Below are 25,310 nucleotides of genomic sequence, written 5' to 3' on the forward strand. Positions count from 1 at the left end.
GTTACAGAGTTCTTGCTCCCGACTTTTTTTTTGTTTTTTTTTTTTTGCCGACCAGTGCAATCTTATTAGATTACAATTCTTTTAAAACCTCCATCTGGAAAGTGCATCGCGTACACCTCGAAGCATTAACAGTTCGTTCCAACCATACCGAACAATTTTGACATTTATTTTTTATTGAGAGTGATTTCTTTCCTTCAAACTATTTTGCAATACCAAAAAACTTTCATACATTCTTATCTTATGTTGTTTTCCAAAATTCAAAAAATAGTCACTTCTGGACGCCGAATTGATAACCACTTAAATTTATTTATAAAAACGTGTGCAAAAATGAACTTTTTAGCTCATGAGGTAGTCCTGAGTTATAAACCACTAATTTAAAAAAAAGTACACAAAAAGTTACACATACACCACAGTGACCTTTTTTTTCAAAGTCCCACTAAAATCACTATTTATTAGGATTAATATGGAAACCAAAAAGCAAACCCAAATGAAAATAGTATGCAACAGCCTTTAATGTAACGTCAGTGCAAACTTGGCGAAACAAGGATGTGTTAAATGTGAAAAAATGTCAATTATTTGTTATAAAAAAAATTTGAAACAACAAGTGAAAAAGCTTATCAATTTTTCAAACATGCGCTTTACTTTTAAAACAAAATACAAAATATTCATGTCCTCTCTGTTATTGTCAAACATTCTTATCGCCAAAAACGCACATGTAAAAAGCTTATTATAGACTTTCTACCATATTCATTCAGATTCTTTGCCGCCTTCTCTTTGTTTGTATACAAAGTAATTTCCATCTCATATCAACCCACCCGATTGACCGACGACTACGAGTAAAAAGAAAAACTACCCTCCCTATTGCCACAAAACAACAATCCCGCTACCCACATGCACTTCTTGTGACTTTTTAAGTTTTTGTCAATTTTGTGCGCGAAAGACACAACTTTTCATTATTGTAAAGCTTTTTATTTTGCTTTTTGCTTCTGAAAATCCAACTTTAATTGAGCTCTTTCGTAGGTACAACACCACGCAGTCAGTCTCCTTTTAATTCTCAACCCTGAAGGAATTCCAATATTTTTATACTGCTTCACAGTTGTATACTTGCACAACCCTCTTACATTTGTGTATATACTTTTTTATAGAACCTTAGAAAGGAAAAAAAAATCAGAAAAAATCCTTAAAAATCTGCAATTTCTGTTTTTAGATAAACGAATAAAAACGAATTTTCAAAAAAAGATAAATTTTGTACGGGGGTGACAAAAGTATCTAAGTGAATCTAACAAAGTATCGGTATTCCTTCTAATTTTATGTGCTTTTGCGATTTTTTGTCATTTTATTTCAATTTTTTCACCACAGTGAAAGTTTAAAAATTGTGTTATTTTTCGCTTTCTCTATTTATCTATATTTGTACCTATTTTATTGAAAAGGAAAACTAGAAAATTGTTTAATTAAATTTATATGTGCCAAACAAATAAAAATAAAAAAGTGTTCTTGTAATCTATAATAATACTTTCCTAATACACATCTATCTAAGCTACTCAACACCGCATTGCAGATAAACATAAAATCCCCGTTAAGCCGTAGCACCCCTTATTATATCTCATCCCTTAATGTTGCCAAAAAATTGTGTTAAATATTTTCATTAAATTTCTTCATTCGAAAATTACTGTTGCTTTGGAATGTCGTCCTTTTTTTCCTTGATAAATATTTAATTTGGTCATAATGTGAGTTCAAGAATTATAAAGTGCGTACCTGGCCTAATTAAACGGAAGGAAGATACAAAAATTTTCTTTAATAAAAATCTATTTTTCCGGTGTGAATGTGTTGGCACGAGTGTTGACAATTTGTTTCTTTCGCAAAAAAATAATAGAAGAAAGAAAAACTGTCATAGAAAAATAAAAGAAGTAAATCGATTTATGTGTATTGTGCATGCAGCAAAACCTTGCGTATAGAGGAGGAAAACAGAAGTAAAAAGGGTGGACGAATGGGATTTTGCTTAGCACGAGTGTTGTGCAAGACTTCATTTAGGTCAACAGAACACACGTCGTCGCCGTCGTCGTTCTCGTCATTTTGTTGTCGTTGGTCGGTGCCAGGTCTTTCGCACACTGCAATTATGTTAGCCCGGAAAGAAATGTGATGTTTTGTTTGTGTTTTCCGCTCAAGAACTTCTGTGAGATTTTTTAATGTTTTGTCATCCTTTATTTAGGTAAATACTCAACTTTTCCAGGATTAAATTAATGATCATTAGAAAAAAAAAAGAAGAATCTGTTTCCGTTTGAGAAGTCTTTGAACAAATTTCCATTAGCTAGTTTATTTTTAGTGACACTTTTACGTTCATAGAGTGACACTTTAAGTACCAAAACTAGGTCCTTGCATCCTGTATATCTTTATTTTCATTTCATTTCGAATTGTGCTTTTAAACTCTGGCTCCAACCAATAGTAGGTTAAGAATTCAAGGACGTTTCTGCTAGGTGTGTCAGTTTTTCTTTTTGGCAACAACAACAAAAAGTACGTAGCTATACGCCACCCCATTCATTTGACGACGACACTAAATTCAACGTTGAGGAAAAGCAATTTAGTTTTTTATACTCAGGCGGTAAATCAGTGTAATAATTATGCACATATTTTGATTATATTTTTATAAATAAATTTTGATTTCAACGTACACGTAATTTTGTGTTTGATGCTTTTTTAGCATAAATAGTGTATGTAAAACTAAGTAAAACGAATCTATTTTCCATTAAGTTTTTCTTTTACGGAAATAAAATGGAAGAATGAGTCTTATGAAATCAATGATTAATAGAGTCTGATAGTATTTTTATTTTTGTTTGTTTTTTTGTGTTCTTTTTTGCAAAATTATAGCATTTAGAATCACCGCGAGTTCAATGAAATTTGTTTTTTATTTTTTTTTATACAATTTTTTTTATTTTTACTAGGGTTGTAGGCACTATATAGTAAGACAGCGCAAATTTATAGTGTTTTCTAAAATATTTTTTTTTCTACGGAAAATCTCTAAAAATTGAATGAGACAAATAATATACTGGTTGTGAACTCTTTTGGTACCCTTTTTCATCAGGCACTAGGTTTTCATAGAATAATCATTAGTATGTAAAAGATAATCTAGTACAAACTACGCAAAATACTCTAAATGGTCCTTCTTTTAATTCAAAAATAAAATTGATTTTTGTTAAATAAAGGATCTTATCCGTGTGCAGTACAGAAATGTTGAATGTAATAGAATACTTCTGTAGTAGTTCTTTTAACAACACTAGCTTTGACACCTCAAGCGATCCAATTTTAACTACCCAAGTAACAATTTCAAACCTCGGTTACAAAATAACCAAAGTTATAAAATAACTGCAAATAACCGCGGTCATAAAGCGGCTATAAACGGGTTGTTAAAAGTCTGTGGTTAATTTTAGGTTAGAAAAAAAACCCAGTATTTTCGAAGGTTTGTTTTGGGTTAAAATTATACGTAAAATAAACTTTTAAGTCATAAATTAGTTTCAAAAATTCCATTTTTTAAACTAAGGAAATATTTTGGCTATTTATTTACTTTTATAAAACCCAGGTTACATTCTTGTTATTTTTTCAACCCAATTTTTTTGGTTAAATTATAACCTCAGTTTGAAGTTGGTTTTAAAATAACCAAGTTTCTTCAAAAGTTTCAGAAAAGTATTTTAATAGGTAACTCGTTTTTGACACAAAGTCATAAATTAGTTTTTAAATAACTGTAGTAACTGTAGTAGTTCTTTTAACAACACTAGTTTTGACACCTCAAGCGATCCAATTTTAACTATACACTTGCTCCCCTAAAACAAAATAATAGAGTTCGTATTTTAGTTCGATTCGCTATTCCTAATGAAGATCTCGATGTAAATCTTAATATTTTCCATATCAAATGTTATTTTGTGTACTTCACCCTATTAAAAAGCATTGATTCATTCATAATGTTTGTCCATAAAGGTATCAAACGGATAGAAAGCTCAGAAAACTAAAATTAATTAACAAATAAATAAAATGTAACACACATTTTTTTTCTCAATTGTCTTTACCTATTGTTAAAATTTCCTGACTTTTAAAAAGTAGCAAAAAACAAACTTAAAGTTTGGTCCTGAAATGTTTCCAACCATTTATCGCATTTCTTTCAACTTTCGCTTTGTCTGCTCTATGTGGAAACGTTTAAGAGAGGAACTAAGGGTGAATTGTACAACTACATACCTACTTAAACCGTATTTCAATTTGTAGTCCAATTTTAGGGATATAACCGAGGCTTAGTGCTGGTTTAAAGTTCATCTATCAAATAGTCGAGCACATGTTTAAACAAATGTCGAGCCTCTGCTAATCCCCCGAAAGTTGACAACTTGAATGAAGGCTGAACCACTAATTAATCTTGAATTTTTCCAATGTTGATATCACAGGTTTTCACTTAAAGGCTTATACTTTTACGTAATCGTGACCAATGGTAAAACGAAGTCATGATTTTTGTGTGTCCCCAGTTTAAAAAATTTCGTCGATTCAGGAGGTGAAAAAAGATGAAAATTTCACTTTCGTCTCAGAGTTTCACTGCCAATAAACGGATTCATCGGAATCAGATGGGTTTAAACCATATAGAATTTTTCTTAGTCTTTTGCAAATATCGTCATTTATCGCAAGTTAAAATTTCCAGTAGGCAGATCGTAGGCACCATTAATTGCTTTAGATCTGTCTTATAAAATTAGTATTATACCTGTTAAATTAAGAACAAGAAACCTTGACCAATCTTCTACAATTTCGTGCACTCATCCATTTGATTCTAGATACATACACTAAAAAATCTCAACATTCTACTTTATTTCAGAAGCAGACAGCAAAGCTCGTTGTCTTTATTCTGAAATTAGTTTGTAATGACCACAAAAATTAGACTTTTCTTATATCACAGCCTCAATGTGTCTTTAATTGTCAACACAGAAATAGCAACGTGCGTGTAAAATATGTGGGAGTGTGTTTTAATTTGAATTAGCATTATATTATATTATTATATATAGAGATGCCAGACGGAATGTCTAATATGAATAGAGGGATGAGGAGGAGCTAATATGTAGAAATAAACAAAAAAGTTTAATTTATAAATAAGAATTGAACTTCATAATAAACATCAGAGCAAGATATAGTTTGTGGTATTGTGTAATCAACACACAAAATATGGATTTAAATGCTTTGAGTCAAGTGGTATATGACTATTTAGTCCAATCAAATATTATGAGTAGGCAGTGATAAATGTCTAACATAACGTTTGACATTCAACTGCATTGCTTGGCATCATATTTTTTCTATAAATCATTAACGGGCAGTTTTTTTTTGTCTTTGTTGATTTTTTGCATCCTTTAAAAATTATCATTTTGTTTTGAATATGCCAAAACGCTTGTTGTTTTCTTATTTGGTTGCTTTCTTTTTTGAAATTGTGATTGCAAACAAAGTGGTTATGACTTCTGAGATCATATTATATCTACCCACACAAAAATTAAAATTAATTACCTGTTTAAAGCTTAGGTCAAATTAAGATTTAGTACCCAGCTTCTATCTAATAGAGTCGACCGATGCACGGTATTAACATATAAAAGTTAAACGTGTCTAACTTCTAATAGCAGGTGCTATTGAGTAACTCACTGGCCAACGACACGAAGTCGAAGACGAATTTTTGTTCCTACATCAAGCTGATTTTAGTAAAGCCACACTCGACTAACAAACTTGCTTCTATTAAGCTTTATAGATACTTCTGTTGTTGCTGTAAAGTATTACAGAAGCAAAATTGTGAATAAGGCATTCATTCCTATTTAACTTTAGGTTTAGAGAATCGGGCTGAAAGTTAAAAGATTCAGTTTGTGTTGCTTAAAGAACCAGCGATTGGCAAAAATAATTTTTCCCTTTGATCTCTTTGATCTTCGACTCTTCCGGTTATGTCAGTTTTTTAGTTAGCCTTGTGAATCGTGAATAATGGGTTCTTGGAAATATTTTCTGCTCTTAGGAACACCTTTTTGAGTCAAAATCATTCTTTTTTTGCAGGGGTTTCAATTCAATTAGGTAATCAATGCAGAGCTTATCATATGGCAAGTCATTGAGAACAGCACATCAAAGGACAATTCATCACAAGAAAAACTTTATCAAGACAAACAATAATTAATTAAACAGAAAGAACTACCACTAAAAAATACCCCTTCTCTAAAGAAGACCCTTGAACTCAAATAAAATTCGTAAATTCGTTCCAATCGAATATAGTGATGACTTTTCTCATGATGAGTTGTCATATGATGATATGAGCTGTAAATTGTTCTATTGATTCGTTTTGCAGGGCAGGTGCTTAAATTAGTCCCTAAACTAACAGCTGTGACACAGTGTTCTTCAGTAATTTGTTTAAAAACTTAGCTTACACAAAGTTGCTTCTGCTTTTATCAAGCTTGAAAAATCGGACTAAAATAAGAATCGTCAAGCGATTACCCATTACCCTTAACCGTTTTCTAGAAACAAAAATGTTGGTTTTCGATTTAAAGCAATTATTACAGAGTCTCCATCTGGTATCTTCTTTTTCATATCTCAAAACTTAATGAACCAAAATCGGGGTCAAACGAAAAATAAACTTTTCCAATTTGGGTATATTAATTGAAAAGCTTGATCAACTCTAATTTTTCGTTTTTTTTTTTCTTATCTTTGGAAAACTGTTTAAAAATTAAATATTTGAAAAAGTTTTAACAAGATCGTATCCGTTGTTATGTGATTTCCTTGTCGACTTATTTAAAGTAACAGTAAATTTCGCTTTCATATTTCCCATATACTATGTATCTCTATGCCTTTCATTCCCTCGTTATGTTTGTTTTTATTTGACATTTTTAGTGAACCGTTAATGAATTTGTAAATAAAGTTAAAAATTTTTATTTTGTAGAAATAAACAAAAAACAAAACAAAAATAACTATTGAAAATGACACATAGTGTACATACATAAATAGTATTTTAGTGTTTGAAATAGAGTTGTTGATGTCCTTTATATGCTATTTAAACTTATACAACAAACACATATACCTACCCATCAATTGAAAGAAACATAAACCCTCTGAAAACTTAAAAGGAGAGAGAATATTATAATGCATTTGCTGTAGCATCAAACTATAATAAAATTATTGTCCACATCTTTCATCGATGTTTTCAAAATACACCTTCTTCATTCAGCAAAAACAAAATAACCAAGTAAGAGTTGCCACCTACAACAACAAATTCCAACCAACAATACAAACCATCATCATCGATTCCTACTACATTGCCGTTTAACCTCGATAAGTGATTGTTAGAACTTCTGCTGTTGGCACACGCATCGTTAAAGTGGGAGGAGAAAAATCAATACCAAGAGTGGACATCTGGTTTGAAAAAGCGCTCTAATACAATAAACACAATCTCACATACAACCCCCCCTCCCCAATCTGCTGCGACTACGCTATACAGAGTGGACGGACTATTTAAAACATTAAAACGAGGAAGTGAGAGTTGACAGAGTAAACCATCCCCCCTATATAATTCCTATATAGCTTTTCACAATGACCCTACTAAAACTAGGCATATGTGATTATTTAACCTCAAAATGGATTTTTATGATAGCAGGTAAGTTTAAATGTTTCAAATTAAATTAATATTTTTTTTCAAATATTTAATTATTTATCTTAAGATTGTCGGTTTTTAATTAATTATATTAAAAAAAAAAAAAAAAACAATTACTTTAAGATTAATTTTGCAGGAATATATGTATATCAAAGGTATGACCACTGAAATATGTGGTTTTTAATTTTAATGGGAATTTTTGTTCGTTTAGTTATGAGAACTTTTCTTTTCTATATAATATACAATTTATAATTATATTAATGTTTTAAAATAATTTGATATGAAATTTATTTATTTTTTTTTATGGTACTGGTTGTAATTAGCTTTTGTCTTCTCTATCCTTAAATTACAAAAAGCTATATAAATTAACAGCATTAGGTATAAAAATATTACAGAAACTTACTTATATGTTTTTTTTTTTAAATGGCGCCCGGGTAAAACAAAATTAATTTTTATGCATTTAATTTCACTTTTCCTAGTGTGCAGATAATAACTCAATAGAAGAACTGATTTAATCTCAATGAATATTAAGAAAAAGAAATACAAATTGTAGTAGGATATTACAGTTTCCATTTAATAGTTCACATTCTCTTAATCCGGAATGCTTATCTACTAAATTCGGCAAGGTAGGGTTCAGAGCATTGTCATTGTTGACTAACATACGACCAAGTAAAATTATGACACATAAGCTACTAGCTGTCTGCTCAGTAATTAAACCATTTGGATTTTTGATATAACGATGGAACTTGTAGATTGAGATCAAAATATGGATGAAAAACAAAAATGCTTTTCAAGCGATTTAGTAAATCTGGCAAAAACATTCTAAATGCTTTTTGTCTCCGAGTAGATTTGTTTAGCTGTTTTAACTGTCCATTGCGTCATCGTAGGTAGAATCGCCCCAAACTTGATCTTTCGATGTAATCTTATAGCGTTTTCGTTTGGTAATTCTTAGAACGGTCCGATCCGGAATTCCAAACGAACAAACTTGGATACTTCTTTTTGATTCTGAAGTTTGGGTTTCTTTGTATTTGTGAAACGCCAAATAATGCGAACGCCTGATCGTGAAAGTTGAATTTTGCTTAATTTGTTTATTCCATAAAAAGTTATCGTTTTTTGGTTTTCTTAACTTTATTTCAATATAATTTAAAGTTTAGAATAGTAAAAAGTCTCAATATTCAGAAATAAAGAACAAACAATAACATTCCATTACTTTGACGTCTTAAGTGTGAACATGTGTGCGTGATTCTCGTTATGATTCTGCCTCAAAATTCGGAATCGATTTTCTCTTCTTTTCAGAATTAGTGCCAAACGAACAGTTTCAGAATCGTTCGAATGAATTCCGGAGAGTCCTGGACGACCAAACGAAAACGCTATTACATGATTTCTTGAAAACGTCATTTAGATCATTTGGAGAAATTTTTCTTCGATTACCTGAGTAACGGGATTATGTAGATATCAAAAATTATTTCTTGTTTTGTGCATGTAATTTATTTGCAGGAATGGAAGAGGCCCGAAATTTACCGCCGAGTCCGAACGGCTAAGAGATGCAGTTTTTCATGGATATGAACTTTTGGAGGCTGGGAATCGAACCCAGACCTCTGGCGCCATAATCCACTGCACTAAACATCGCACCACGGGGACTTATATGTGCTAAAGCATAAATTTACGCGTAGCGATTTCTGGGTTGGGTAGAGTTTTTTGTTATGGTTCATTTCCGTCGAGTTCGTCGGCAGTTTTCCATAATGTCTACGTCCCGGCATCTAATAAAAGTAAATGTTGAACTATTGTGGCTTTTTATAAACGATGATCTACGGTTAAGAGTACCTATTTACGAAGAATTTTGATCCTTTTAAGATCTAAGGTAGGTATCTATCAGAGAATAGTCCTATTTTCAGTGCAACAGGTACATATTTTCAGAAAACCCACTTCCCATGATAATACAGGGAAACGAATCGGCCTGAACGTTTCATTTGCAATGAACCAATGAACCAAGACCCGAAAGAGTGCATTGACATCTTTTCGCTGAAAGGCTGTTTTTTTTTAAGGGAGAAGAACGTTATGCAACAAATACCAAAACACCCTGTTAAAATACTGGTAGATTTGAAAAAAAAATTTATTCAAGTAATATTTGAAATATTATTTTTAAAAAAACATAAGCATGGGTGAAAGGGTGTTTTTTTTATTAAAATAAATTTATATTGGATATTAAAGGGTATATTAGTATCCGGGGAACCAAGTACCCTATAAGACCACTTGGAGTAGTCGTTCCATCATTCCATCAATAAAAATGCTGTATATAATTTTGTCCGGGTCAGGCCTCTTTTATGTCTGAATTCCCTGGCTTAATAGAATTATTTCACAGCTTTGTTTTTTTTTAAATAATTCACACAATTGCTTCACTTACATCAGAGAAGATAAGCAAACGACAGTTTCATCAAAGTACGCACGTTAACATTTGTGAATAAACGAGGGAGTGCTATATTGCTATTTTCTCCAAAGCTCTATCATACATAAGAAAAACGTAGCCCTTATACAAAAATCTTAATTTATTTCTTCTTTGTACAAAGATTGTATCAAAATTAAACAAATAAACATATTAAATTTACATTGGACGTAAATTTCATACATTTTCTGGACAGTGGAACTGTTCTGTGATGAGATTTATGTGAAAGTCTATAAAAGAAAATTGAGCACTTGAAGCCCAATAGTCGAATCCACAACATTATGCTATTAATATCATTAATTGAGGTCTGTTTCATTCATAAAACTTTGATACTGCTTATAAGTATACATAAGTACTTTTTATAGTCTCTCAGAGTGTATAGTGTGTAATACATATAATATATGAGGTAATAGAAGAAAGGTCGAAATTATAGGAAATCATATATTATATAACCTCCTTCCCTTCGACCTAGAGAACTTTTAAGTTCTTATTTATATATATATTTTTTTTATAATAAAGGAGACATCAGAGATAATGAACATGACATTGATTTTTGTTTGTTTGTTTGTTTGTTTGTAAAATTTATGAGGTTATAGTGAGAGTTATAGCATTTTTTTTTTTGTTTTGTGTCTGTCAATTATGTCAGCTTGTGTGTCTATAAAAGATATTTATTTTTAGTTTTTAACAATTTTAAAAATAATATAAATAAATATGACATAGACGAAAATGAGAGAGAAGACGATGAAAAGTATAAATCTTTTGATGGTTTATGGAAAATAAATGAAATTTTATTATTTGCGCGCCAAAGAAAACTTGTATAAGAAAATTGCATTTTCTTATAGATACTTCAAATGAAAAGTAAAGAAAAACCCAAATAAATAAAATTTCAAATTTTTTCTTTTACATGCAGTTAACGCGTCAATCTTGTTTTTTTTTTTTCCTCAGATGTAAGATTTAAGTGTAACATCAATAGAATCACGCGGAATGCTTATTAAGTCTTACAAATGATTGACTCTTTACACTGGAAATACCATATGAATATTTTCGTGTGTTCGACTACATTTTATTCTCATTGTAAACGGCATACAATTGACTAATGAAATTGATTGACATAAATATATGAATGCATGTAACTTTATGTAGGAACTTATTTTTGGGCTACATATTGCTGTAGGTACATTTTGAAATTGACTATTAGAGTGATATTTATGTTTACCACGCAATAACAGCATCTATTATTCAATTTAACCTACTTGTATATTCTTAGGAATTCAAATTAAATTGAAAAGATCATTCATAAAGAATTTTGGAACTAATCATAAAATTGAAATTACAGTGGACAATAGCTTTGGCTTAGGCTGGGTGATATTTTGTCGTTAGCGTTCCTTTGGATGTGGTTATCTACTCAAGATCTATTCATGTTCTACTGCCAGAATTCCATTGAAAATCGCTAGGAAAGCTGAAAATCCAAAGGAACAGGGTCAATAGTATTAAACAAGATATAAATACATCACAAATTGTAAAACTTGTCTCACTCTCAACCATTCTTCGTGCCAGAGGCCATCAGTAGCCTTGAAAAACTGTTTTAAGGTGGAGCCTGGGATACGAACCCAGAGCTCTGGGGTCAAAGCTCATCACACTAATTATTGCGCTAAGGGTTTCTACCAAAAGTTCTCTTTAATTTATAGATCTTTCTATCTCCTTTTGTTTCAACCTTTCAAGTGACTTTTAATTTTCTAATTGTCATATAAATGTAGTTGAGACAGCTTTGTCGATTTAAACTATTAATATCCTTTTTTTACTTTAAAAATGGAGCGCATATGGGTGTGAATTTACGAAACTGAGAGTACTATCGTCAGTGAAACAGTTTAGAGGATTAGAAGTTTCAGACATTAAATCATTAATAAAAATGAAAAAGAGAATGGGAGACAAAACTGAGCCCTGGGACACACCAGCATTTATTTTGTGGGTATCGGACTAGATTCTCGTCTTTTTTGGCTGGACAAAATGCCGTTCAACATACACTCATAAAGAGTCCAGTGATAAATGGAAAAGCTTACACAGTGATTTTGCAAGTGAAGAAGAACACCTTTTCATATGTACGTATGTCAGGATCTTTCAGGACTTTATTGTCTTACAGGAAAATATTGCAAAGGATAGGCTACCAAACCATTCAAATTTGTGGGTTGAGTTATTCCTTAACTAAGGCGACGTATAAACTTTGGCAAAAGCTATTTACAACCAAACACCTGTAACTAACCTTACATTAATTTTATATTATCATTTTTCTCGATTCATTTGTTTACGTTAAAAAAAACTAAATAACGTGTTAAATTATTTAATTTATTTTGTCAATAGCATCAAATTAGTAAAAAAAAAATTATATGTATTTTCACCATGATCATTCTAATTGAAATAAATTCTTTTTTTGTTTCATTTAATTCGTATGTTACAAAAAAAATTACCAAAAAAATCCGAAAAATAACACAAAAAAAGTTATTACGCTGATAATGAAATTTTCTGCGGCAGATAATTGTTTTCCATGTAAGTTTTATTTTTGATTTATATTTTGTTTGAATACGAAAGTTTCAAAGTGTTTTTCGTTCTTTTTATTGTTTTCACTATAAAGGTATTAGGTAAAAATCGTTCAGTAATGTACTTTTAATGCAAGAAAATCAATTCTCCTTTTTTTTTTAGTTTCTTATTAAACTTTGAATTGTATTTCTTAAAACTTAGTAAAATTTCTTTTGTTCGTTATGACAAAAAAAAAAAAAAAATAATAAAAAAGGCTACTTCTTCATGCCGTAATTATACCTTTAAACTTTTGAATATAGTCTCTTCCGCACTTTTAAGAAAAAAAAACTCCATGAGATAATATAGAAATGTAATTTGTTTTGGATTTTATAAACTTTTAATAATTATTTCAAACAATAAAAAAAATATATATAAAAATATTGATTTTTTTTTCTTGTTTGAAATGATTTTAGAATAATTAAGTAATATTTCATTCTTTTAATCAACAATTTAATTTTTTTATTCGATTAACTAGTTTAAATTTTTCGAATTTCATAATTTTAGTTTTAATTTTTTTTTTATTTTTTCCTCAACATTTTTTTAAGTAATTTTTTTTCGAAAAAAAACAATAAAAGGGATGGAATGCTAAAGCATGATTAGCTTATGATTTTTTTGAATTAAACCCAAAACAAAAAATTCCAAATATACAGTTTAATGCGACGCAAGATTATAAAAGAATTGTCACTAAATAATAACTATATAAACTTTTTATTTTTAAGTTTTACTTGAGTGATTTTATTTTAAATTGTTTTGTCTGATGGAAATATATGCGATAAATTTAATACGTACACTAATGCCCAAAAAAATAACACAGCTTACTAACGTATATAGCTACTCATTCAGGAGAAGTAGAAAACAATTTAATTTTCCACATACAGGGTGTTTCTCAATTTTTTTTTTAATGACCTTAGAATCAATTTCAAAATATACAATCTTTAGATCGCTCTAATATGGGCTGTGACGCTGTGAGACCTTGCGATGATTTTCAGCCCACTTTTTTTTCATTTATTTATACTTTCTAAAGGAATATTGCGTAAATTTTATGATCCATATTCCATAAAGGATGGATACTAAGGACGAACGGTTAAAATGAGTTTCATTTCAACTTGCCTAGTCTCCCGGTACAATCTGCGAGTCTAATGGAATATCCCATATACAATTACGTATCAAAATCAAAACAAATGTTTAACATACAAATTTCTCGTTGAATCCGGGAGAGGACTGCATGTCCTGGACAGGAACCACCCTAATATACATACATAAGATTCTAAATATAAGAAGAGTTATTTATTTCAGAAAACAAAAAAATTCTAAATTTTCGGAGGGTGAATTTGATTTGCAAAAGGTTAAATTTAATTTATAAAAGAACAAATTTAATTTGCAAAATATAAAAAGCCTGTGCATCTAGAAAAAATTCAAGCTGTTAGACTTTAAAATCATTTTGATAGATTTAACAGAAAGAGAGTTTAAGATTACAGACAATATTTTATGAAATAAGATCACAAAGACAAGTTTAAACTGATGATGATTTATTTACAACTCTCTGGTCTGGTTAAGAAATATGAAAAAACGTACCAAAAATAAAATTTGAATTTCAAATACATATCAAGATGTTACTGAAACTGAATAATAAATGAATTCATTTCCTGTACTGTCGTCGGAAGTCCACAAAACTAAATTAACATTTCATTTGTTTGCTAAGCGCCTGCCTGTTCGCTTTATTTGTTGATATTTGATACAATTCCAACATTGACCCGCCTGTTGCAATCTACGAGTATCTCTGAGGAATATCAATAACCTCTCTAGCTTCATGCATTTTAAAAAATTTTAAACTTTTTTGTTGGTGAATAATATTCACACAGGCGATGACTTTTTATAATAAAATTATTATTAGTTAACTTTTGTATAGGGGATGATTAATCAATCAGGCCTCGTTACATGATCAGTGAATACAAAAATTAAAAGGGAAACAGTTATCTGACACAAATTTGAAATTCTTAATTTCACATAAATACATACCCATTATACATTCTACGATCAGTTTCATATTTTCAAAAATACTTGATTTTGTCACTACACGATCATTTTTAAATTGTTTTCTTTTTTTTCAAACAAATTTCAGAAATGTATCTTCAAAATCTTGATCATTCATTTTCTACAAAGAACTGCACTATTCACTTACAACACGAGAAAAAATTTAAAAAAATAAACAAAAACACACAAAAAACATTCAAAAATCAAAATTCAAAAAAAAAAAATGTTCCACGTACCTACTACAGTGAAATTTTTTTTTAGCTCCTCCACATTTCTCGTATTTTCTTCTTTTTTCTTCTACTTGCAGCCACATTCGGGGTGCTTTTTTGGCTTTGGATTCCACAGGTGTCAGCCGAATGCCAAAGTATGAGTCCATTAAAAAACGACAATACAAAAAATTAAAAAATTAAATAGCCCAGGGAAATTAGTAATTTAAATCGCATTTTTCGCGGGACAAAATTTTTTTCATGGAATGTGTTCGGGTGGTTGTCCTTATCATAAAAGTCAATTTGTTGGGATAATTGGAGGTTGGGAACAGCCGCCATCTTGGAAAAGAGATTGGTATCGTTTTTATTGAATAGCTCCATTGTTATTCATTTTAACAAAAAATGACAAAGGTAAGACTTATTAACAATAAAATTATCTAAGAAATGATGTACAAAACAATTCCGTGAGTTGATTAAATAAAATTTTATAGTTGGTCAAAGTGCGGGTTTGTATCGCAAGGTTAGGACAAAATGACATTTTTTCATATATCTGACGAACTTTTGATTTGTTTGGATAATTCTTCAAGAATGAATTGTAGTACTTATAATTACCTATAAAATGAGCCCACAATCGTTATTGTCACCATCGTATTGTAGAAGTAATCTAACTCCGAAACTCTCCATGTACTAGTCAAAAGTAAGAAAAAAGCTGTTTTTTTGCAAGTAGGCCGAGAAAATTTTGGGAGTAGAGGTATAACCAAAATATAAGTACGCAGTTTTGCAGCCATACGCGTGTTAATGTCGATTTCGAAGGTCTGACAACTCTAATTTTGTGCTTTATACGGTTTTTGGGGGGTTAAATAACGTAAGTTTTCCAGTTAATGTGAATGGGCTAAATTTATACTATTTGAAATTATAAATATACAAGCTGATGCTCTATTATTTTTCCTAAATCTGGACACCTCAATCTCGGCTATGGGGTTAATAGAACTCACGATATAAGCTTTTTTAACTAACCATATCAGGCTTTTCAATTCAAATAAACAAACAAAAATCTAAACAAAAAAAGCTTCTAAAACATAATCGTATAAACGGCTTATATATAGTTCTATTGGTCACATCCTCAAGATTGGGGTGTTCAGATTTAGGAAAAATAATAGAGCATCAGCTTGTATATTTATAATTTCAAATAGTATAAATTTAGCCCATTCACATTAACTGGAAAACTTACGTTATTTAACCCCCCAAAAACCGTATAAAGCACAAAATTAGAGTTGTCAGACCTTCGAAATCGACATTAACACGCGTATGGCTGCAAAACTGCGTACTTATATTTTGGTTATACCTCTACTCCCAAAATTTTCTCGGCCTACTAGCAAAAAAACAGCTTTTTTCTTACTTTTGACTAGTACATGGAGAGTTTCGGAGTTAGATTACTTCTACAATACGATGGTGACAATAACGATTGTGGGCTCATTTTATAGGTAATTATAAGTACTACAATTCATTCTTGAAGAATTATCCAAACAAATCAAAAGTTCGTCAGATATATGAAAAAATGTCATTTTGTCCCAACCTTGCGATACAAACCCGCACTTTGACCAACTATAAAATTTTATTTAATCAACTCACGGAATTGTTTTGTATATCATTTCTTAGATAATTTTATTGTTAATAAGTCTTACCTTTGTCATTTTTTTTTAAAATGAATAACAATGGAGCTATTCAATAAAAACGACACCAATCTCTTTTCCAAGATGGCGGTTGTTCCCAACCTCCAATTATGCCAACAAATTGACTTTTATGATAAGGACAACCACCCGAACACATTTCATGAAAAAAATTTTGTCCCGCGAAAAATGCGATTTCATGCCCATATTTTGACTAATTTCCCTGAGCTAAAATGTATTTATAAAAAAAAACAAGATATTCACTCTCTGTTTCCTTTTTTCTTTCAAAATATTTTATTATTTTATTTTATTTTCAAATAACAAACAAGAAAAAAAAACAGAAAATTGTTTTTAATTTTTTTTTAAACAAAACCAAAAAACAAAATATAAAAAACACGTCAATACGATTACTTTATTATTAAAAACAATTCTTTAATATAATTTTGCGCTGAAATTGAATGATCGAAAGAAAACAGAAAACGAAATCGAATAATATTTTATATAAAAACACTTCGCTCTTTTACATAATAATTTTAATATAAAGAAATCAATTTGCATACACTGAATATTAAAACAAAGGGATAATTGCTTCTAAAATGCTAGTTTATTTTTTATCTACGTTATTTTTTTTTATTTTTTTGTTTATGAATGTACTTTTTTCAACACTTCTTCTTGTATAGATTAAATAGAAAAAAAAGGGAGGACAAAGGATCGACATTCAATTAATTGACAATTTTGTATACCTACTTAAACAAAGTAACTTTTTCCTTCCGGTATAAACTACTCAATATTGTTTTGTATGTATACACGCTTAAGGATAAATAATGTATTTAATCATAGGGCTTAACACGAAATCCAGCTTATACTCCATTAATATTTTTTTAGAATTAAAATATTCACATATTGATACGTAATTCCAGTCTATTCAAATACCTGCAGCATCAGTGGATCTACTATAAAGTGGAACCACATATCTTTAACGCAATCAGGCTACCGATCCATGAAGGGTCCTAGTTTGAGATAGGACAGCTTCCCATCGTACAAAATCCCAAGCGTGATCCCTTCAGTCACCATGGCCGATTGATCTAACTTCCGCTATCACTTGTCGTCTCGTATTCGGAGACTGGGATTCGATCAAATTGCTTAAACCAGAGGTTTAGTTAACGAAAAAAACTTTTTTAATGGTCAGGTTCAGAAACGTTAGGGACTTAAATGTTAGTCAAGTTTCTTGTGGCCCAAAATATAGGCACACAAAAGAAAAACAACGATTTATTCCATTTTTTGGAGCCATATTTCATTTTTTGAGGCCTTATTTGATTTTTGAAGCATAATTTCAGTATGAATGATATAAGACCCGACACAAGTTTTGGGGATTAATTTCATTTTAATTTAAAAACAATTTGGCGTCAAATTTTATTTTTCATAATTATTTTTAATAATTCTAAACTAAATTTAAATTAGTAATAAAATTACTTTCAAAACTAAATTGTTTTTAACAAAAATGTGTTATAATGCCCTAATCGATAGAACCCAAAGCTGGTAAAGTACCGCTTATTGTTGACCCAACAAAGCGGAGTCTATTGCTGAAGGGCAGTAGAACTATAAGTATGTATATTCTTGTTGCAGGGAAAATTGTTTGTGCAGGAAACAATTCAAGTATTTTGGGGCCTTATTTCATTTTTTTCGTTTCGTTGGGGCCTTATTTTAGTGGGACATAATTCCATCTTTAAAAAATACCCAATTCGGGGCCTTATTTCATTTTTTTCTTTTGGAGCCTTCTTTTCTGGAGTCTGCAGCGAATTAATGTATCCTTAGTCGATTCAAAGTGTTTGCACTAAAAACCGGTCCAACAAAGCAATTTAGTTTCTTTTTGTTGTAATTTTATAAATGGAGCTGGTTTTCATGTTAAGCCAAAACGATATAATTTTCTTTTCTTACTTTCCTTTACATACATTTTTATATTAATTTTGATCGCTTTCTTTTATAAACTTTGTTTTCCTTACTTACGGTAATAATTATGTATATAAATTATTGTGTACATATATTTAAGTAACATAAATACATAGTTTTAAGTATAAAATTATGTGAATGCAATTTTCTAGATGAGTACAATATGTATATTTTTTTTTTTTTTAATGCATGTTTTATGTTTTTCTTCTTTGAATGATACGCATTACAAAGTTTATTTATGTAGTATTTTAATTTCTATTTTAAACTGAGCCGCGAATTGCAGTTACTACGAACAAAAGATAAAGTATGTTGTGTTAGCTTTGAAGTGCTAAATTACTGACTGAAGAAGTGAAGAAAGATGTATTTGACGGAAATCTTAGAGCTTCCGCTTTCTTATACCACTCTTTTTTGTGCATTACACCTTTTTTCAGTTGGTTATTGAACTCTGGAAATCTGGGATTATCCTGTTGACGGTTACACATTTTCTGGAATAATTTCAATTAATCCTGCGACGTAATTCTTTAGAAATCAACCGATATATTTAAAAGGACTGCTTTGTTAAAATTAAGAAATTAATTTTTAAAATTAAAACAAAATTTGTTTATAATGTAGTTAAATGTTGAGGAATCGTATTTCATGTTCTATTTTTTTCACAATTATTTTGTCTAAATTTATAAAAAAAGGCTTAATTATTTAGTTAGTGTGTGATGAGGTATTGAAAATATGTTCATTCTTTAGTTGTATTAGCATTATTTACGAATTAGTTACGTAGTAATTAAGAATTTTATCGATGAAAAAAAAAAAAAATGGTGAACAAAATTCACTCAAGCACGTCTCGAAATTTAAACACGATTCTATTTAATATTCTCAATTTTAATGCAGTAAAGTTTTCATTCAGTTTGATCCTAATGTCATTGATGTAAGCCATAGAAAATGCTTAAACTTAAATGTTCACTGTGGCGTATGTGTAACATTTTTTTCTTGTCTACACAAACAAACTCTATCACTGACCCAATAATGCTACTTGCAGCAAATAAAAAAATAAAAAACAAAACTAAAACTTCTCTTCAACATTATATTCCTCGAAAAGTTGCGTATCGATCGAGTAAGCTTTCAGTCTCCATATTGTTTGGTTTTATATTGAATTTAAGAGTTTGAAAAAATAAGGAGGTTATTCCAGTTTAAATCACCAACCTATAATTTGGTGAATATCCTAGATACTTGATTCGGTATAGCTTTTCGGGCATGTTTCGTCATATTTTTTAAGGAATAATCATATTTATACACGAAATTATACCAAAATATTAAAAAGTGCTCCACTTTTTTTTGTACCATTTTTTTTAGTGTATGCCTACTTTAACTCTAACATTCTCCACTCTTTAAATTTTTTTTAAGCCTCCTTCAGATATAATACCTCAAATATCAACCAAAATGTATTCAATTGATGCTGTTTTAAAATTCCCATAAATTACCCAATGTACCTATCTCTACTTGTGAGACAAATGCAATTTTAAATACAGGAGAATTTAACATAATTTTAAGAGTTTCTCTAACAACTTTCAGCTAACATGTGCATATAAAAACATTTCAAAAAATGTAAAAATTATAAATTAAGCGAAAGCATGCTGATTACCTAAAAACAAAATGCGAATCTATTATTTTATAATAATTTAATTATTGCACTTATTACGTTTGTAATGATTTTTAAATGTTTATAGTGACTTTATTTGAACTTGATTACAAAACAGATAAAACACATATAAGCATCCCTGTAAAAATATGTATATTATTTATCTTGTAAATACATTCACTAACACATATTATAATACATTTTTCAATCTTATTAGTTTTTGTTGATAAGCACATTGAATTTAAGCAAAATAAGTAAACAAAAAATAAAGAACACATAATTATCTGCATTATTTTGTTTTTGTAACATCTAACTTACTACATTGCTTTCACCAAATTCCTAAAATAGCTTTAGCTCTTTTATCACATTATACATTTTGAAATTTAAAAATTTTTTGAAAAAAAAAGACAAAAATATATATAAAAATTGGAAAAACATTTCAACGGTTTTTTGTTTCTCATTGAGAACCACCCATTCCAATATTATAAATTATTCAAATCAAATAACTAATTTATATTTTTGATTTCCTTCACATATACAAAATTTACTATCAACCAACGAATGCAAATCGATGATACCTACATAATTGCTTTTGAAATAAATACGAAATTCAGCTCGATCAATCTATTGCTATGAATGCGACTCATGGACTGATGCACGCTGTCGTGATCCCTTCAACTACACAGCTTTACCCAGGGATCAACCACCTCTAACGACCTGCAATGGATGCTGCGTTAAAATGGTGCGACACTCCAAATCACGTAAGTTTGTTTTGTTTCTATTTTTATCTTCAATTTCTATTTTCGATAATACGGTGACCATATTTTTAAATTCCAAATAATGAACTAAAACAAAGTTAAACCCAATTCTTAACTACGCTTTTTTATTTCAAAAATTATCTCAATAAAAAAAAATAATGAAAGTACAATACAAGTATTCAGTCTTTGTTTTAGGGTATTTCCATTGTAATAGTTGTAAAAGAATTACTTCATTTGTTGTTCCTGATTTGAGTACTATTCACTAAAAAAGGTATTTAGTTCCTTCAACACCTAATGTATTTATTAATTAATATACATATTTTTAAAATTACTTTTTCTTAAGCTGTCTTTTAACGTCACAATCTAAATCGATTGAAGCTGCTTGGTTGACTCTAATAAGGCACATTGTAAATTTGTATGTGGAAAATCGTGGATTTCGGATTCAATTCAATTGGTTATACCTATAACTTGCTAGAAAATACCTTTTAATTTGTTTAAAACATATTACTGAAGGATCTTTAACTATTTGATGTTTCCCATTTTTTAAAACATTAAACTTAAACATAAGTTTATGATACAAGTCAAATTCTACAATTTTTAAAATATTTTGAACTTTGTGTTTTTCTATAAAATGTTTGAAACTTTGCATTCTTCTGTAGGTTGTCTTCTAACTATCTTACTATTTAACAATTTTAACCAAAGAAACAGTTTAATGCACGAATTTTCTCAAAAAGCCTCAGAATCATCAAGATTAAAATCGCTTCTATTTTTCATAAAACTTGCATCATTTCATTACATTACGATTTTTCACATTCCGGAAACTAAAACACGTTCACACTATCATTTTGTTCTAAAATTAACGTTAGTTTCTCATTTTTGTATTATAAAAACATAAATACTGAACAAATATTGAACAGCTTTTGAAATAATGAACATTAATATGTTTTTGAATACAAAATAATTCATAATGAACAATTCATTATTATAAAAAAACGGATGGTCACCGTATCGATAATAGTCTCTTCCCTAAATATACTCTAACAAATAAAACTCAACTCATTACAATGAATTTTTGTTAATTTTTTATTGATTTCAACACAACCGGTAATATCCGGTCAGATATTTTGCCACTTAATTTCTAAATAAATTAAATTATACCTCGCATATTTTTTTAACTTTTTTGAACATAATTATTAGAAGGAAAAAATTAACAATTATTTTCGGGGTAGAATTATTCTGTTTGTATATATATATAAAAAAAAAAGAAGGACATTTCTATTTAAGCATCTTAAATCTTAAAACAATTACAAAGAAGCACCACCTCACTTGCCAGCGACTAATTTGTCGCATTCGTCAAAATAGTCGGTGCTAAGTTTAACAATTACAGCACCAGAAGCTAATCCTAGAACTGTTGCCAAAGCAGCATTGTTGTTGGGAACAGTGCGACGGAGGACAGCCCACATTAACAAAGATCCCATGCTGAATAAAGTACCTCCCAAGAGACTAATTAAAAAAATAAATAAAATAAGTACATATTTGCATTTTATGCTTACATAATGTAAAATGTAAACTATAATATGGAAAATCACCTGTAAAGTCCCCTTTTGCCATTTGGAATTGTCCTCAAATGGGGACGTCCATAAAGGAAGAATGAAGTACCAAATAATGTACTTAGGAGTAGAACATCAGTAAGATCCTTATTGGGAACCAATCTTTTTGTTGAGGGGGGAAAAATCAATGAAATCATCATTTTATAATAAATAGACATTGAATCTTACTTGGAAACCAATTTGGGATTCATGACGTTGACAGCTAGGGCTCCATAGGACACAACTCCATGCAATGGGATGTAATAATAATAAATATTATGCTTTGTGAATGGTTTGAGGCCAACTTTGTCACAAAGGGTACATTCTTTCTTATCGTCAGCCATTGTTTATTAATTTAAATAAATTATTAACTTTTTTAAGAATATGATGAAATTCTTTTTTCTGGAAAAAAAATTTTTCTAGCACCACTTTCGTGAAATCGACCGGCAGAAATGTCAAAAAAAATTCTCAAAATGAGAAGTTGCAGTTACGTAAAATGAAAAATATTCCACAAATATATCTGTGCTATTCTAGCTAAAGGGGTTTCTTCGAGTTATGTAGAGTTGTACTTGTTTTACATTGCGGACAAATGCAGTTGTTTGCTTCTCTTTTATGTTTTTAACATGTGTTTTCATTTCATTCACACATGGAGGTAGTATTTTTATTTATTTGGCTCTTTTTTGCGCATGACAAATATTTGCCGGTTTCTCTCTTACATTCTTGTGTGTTTCTTTGAGTATGAAAGAGATGAAGAATCAAATGTCAAATATTTTATAAGAAGACAAATCGAATATGTATAGAAACATGTTGCAAGAACTTTGAGTTTAAATAAGCTTCCAGGAGCGGAGTTACCTGAAAATAAAAATGCCCAAAGCCGAAGGCTGCTAGCTCAGATATAAAGTAAAATGATTTACATAAAAGCAGTTGCTTTTTTGTTGCAACTTTTGTCAATGATAAAAGAAAAATTATAGTTATTCAGAGTTATTAAAAAAGACTAATTAGAGTTGTTACGAGGAACAAAAAGTTCGCCAGATCAGAATGAAGGGGTTGGAAAAGCCATTGTTGATTTTTTTTTGTTTCGTATTGTTTGGACATTTATTAGGTAAAGTTTTACTAAGGGCCAGTTTTACAAACGTGGTTCAGCCTCGGATCAGGAATTTAACCCACCGATTTCGGCGGATTAGCTGCGGGTCAACTTCGGTTCAAGCATGGATTTGGCTATTTTTACATATGTGGATCTTGCACGGGTGCTAAACCGGAACCTCATCACCGATTTCAGAAGATAAAAGTTGCTGAACCACGGATTAAATATTTGTACAACTGGCCCTTAGTTTGGTTAAAAACGGGTCGTTCGTTATCATAGACACCGACATAATAAATTCGTAGCACTGTGATAATGAATTTCCAAAGGCTGAGGTAAGCTCGTCGTATCGTAACTCAGGGTTCTACTGAAGAAGCAATGAAACTGGCTGAATACAATGGTAAAGCTGTGGCTGTAGCTTGTAGTACTGTCAAAATTTTACTGAGGGAAAACCCTACAAAAATTGGAGGCAGCTGAGCAAGCTACAACTACAAGCTACAGCTAAATGTACACCATTGTATTCAGGGGGTAAAACTCAGTTTAACAGAAAAAACGAACTCTTCCGAATAATTTTTAATTCTTTTCTTTATTAGAGCGTTTTTAATACAATTATAATATTCGTATAGCTTAAACTAAGGTTCTGTTTTCATAAAAGCCACTGCTTTAAAGTGAGCGGAAATCTCGGGAGTAGATATAACAACCTCCAAATGAGGTGTTCGGAAAGGAAATCCCAGCCTCCAAATGAGGGTGAATCTCAAAAAGAAAACCTTGCGTACAAGCCTCCAAGTGAAAGTGAATCTCGAAAGAAGAAAGAGTTGTTTCAAAATAATTTGACTCAGACGGAGCAAAAAGCTTAAAAACGATTAATTAATAGAATTTACCGACGATGAACTGGTAAAGTCGAAAATTTCTGGCTATGAAGAGCTTGACAAAACAATTTTTTTCAAGGTATTAATACATTTTTTGACCTGTGTTAAAAATGATTTAGGCTTAAGAGAGAACATATTGTGAAGAAAAATGTAAACACCTTAAATTTCCTTTTAATCTGCTAAGATTTATTTTTTTCAAACATATTTTAGATATAAATTAATTCAAAAACATTACTAATTGATTTTCTTATAACTTTCTTTTTGTTTGCAGCATACGAAGTAGTTCGCCGAATGTGTACGTCACAATTACAAATAAATTTATTTATGGTCGATCATGTGTGCATGATGGAAAGTTCAGGCAATGGACATATGTGCTTTTGTGAGGAAGATATGTGCAATTCTAGTAAAAATTTATTACCAACATTCAATTATAATTTTCTTCTGTTAATCCCATTTTCTATTATTATCCTTTTCAAACAACTACTAAATCAACTACATGTTCAAATCATTCATAGTTAGAAAGAAAAAAAAAAGACAATAGTCGTAGATAATTTTTTTTTTTTTGTATAATTTCAACTAAGTAGTTCTCGAGAATAATACGTCATGTTTGTTAGAATTTTATTTTTTCAAATCACAGCAATGCTTTAAAAAAAAAAACCTTATTAAATAGAATTGATTTTTGTTGTTATATAGTTTGTATTTTTAGAAGGATAAATCTAAATAACTATTCTATAAACAAATAAATATTAAAGTCATTAAAAAGACCAAAACTAAAACGGTCTTCTATGTAGATTATTATTAATATACATCACCGAACAAATTTAACCTTCTATTTAGGTACAAATCATTAAAAAAAATTGCATGTTCTTATAAAGC

The 25,310-nt window shown here is 30.0% G+C and overlaps 2 protein-coding genes and 1 long non-coding RNA gene across 14 annotated transcripts; 1 reads left to right on the top strand and 2 right to left on the bottom strand.

The window, feature by feature from the left end:
* Nucleotides 1-1,029: 1,029 nt before the first annotated feature.
* LOC129919953 (protein quiver) lies at nt 1,030-25,270 on the top strand. 12 transcript variants are annotated; one of them, XM_056001155.1, is made up of 8 exons: nt 1,030-1,293; nt 1,431-1,575; nt 6,923-7,395; nt 7,478-7,633; nt 12,570-12,617; nt 14,989-15,045; nt 20,752-20,898; nt 24,706-25,270. In XM_056001155.1, the coding sequence occupies exons 4-8, from the start codon at nt 7,570-7,572 to the stop codon at nt 24,951-24,953; spliced, it is 564 nt and encodes a 187-aa protein (XP_055857130.1). In that variant the 5' UTR covers nt 1,030-1,293; nt 1,431-1,575; nt 6,923-7,395; nt 7,478-7,569; the 3' UTR covers nt 24,954-25,270. The 12 variants fall into 12 exon arrangements, with proteins under 12 accessions (XP_055857130.1, XP_055857068.1, XP_055857060.1 ...); XM_056001133.1 differs by having other exon boundaries at nt 1,111-1,127; nt 1,208-1,293; nt 6,923-7,633; nt 24,706-25,269; XM_056001093.1 differs by having other exon boundaries at nt 1,431-1,583; nt 6,923-7,633; nt 24,706-25,269.
* Nucleotides 14,740-15,072, bottom strand: LOC129920030 (uncharacterized). Its single transcript, XR_008773171.1, has 2 exons — nt 14,918-15,072; nt 14,740-14,824 (listed from the first exon to the last, which is right to left on the bottom strand). It is a non-coding gene; the product is annotated as an uncharacterized LOC129920030 (long non-coding RNA).
* Nucleotides 21,955-22,953, bottom strand: LOC129920023 (uncharacterized). The gene is made up of 3 exons (XM_056001179.1): nt 22,674-22,953; nt 22,485-22,607; nt 21,955-22,398 (listed from the first exon to the last, which is right to left on the bottom strand). The coding sequence occupies exons 1-3, from the start codon at nt 22,826-22,828 to the stop codon at nt 22,218-22,220; spliced, it is 459 nt and encodes a 152-aa protein (XP_055857154.1). The 5' UTR covers nt 22,829-22,953; the 3' UTR covers nt 21,955-22,217.
* Nucleotides 25,271-25,310: the final 40 nt, after the last annotated feature.

This window comes from Episyrphus balteatus, chromosome 1 (assembly GCF_945859705.1).
Source record: "Episyrphus balteatus chromosome 1, idEpiBalt1.1, whole genome shotgun sequence".
Classification (NCBI taxonomy): Eukaryota; Metazoa; Arthropoda; class Insecta; order Diptera; family Syrphidae; genus Episyrphus; species Episyrphus balteatus.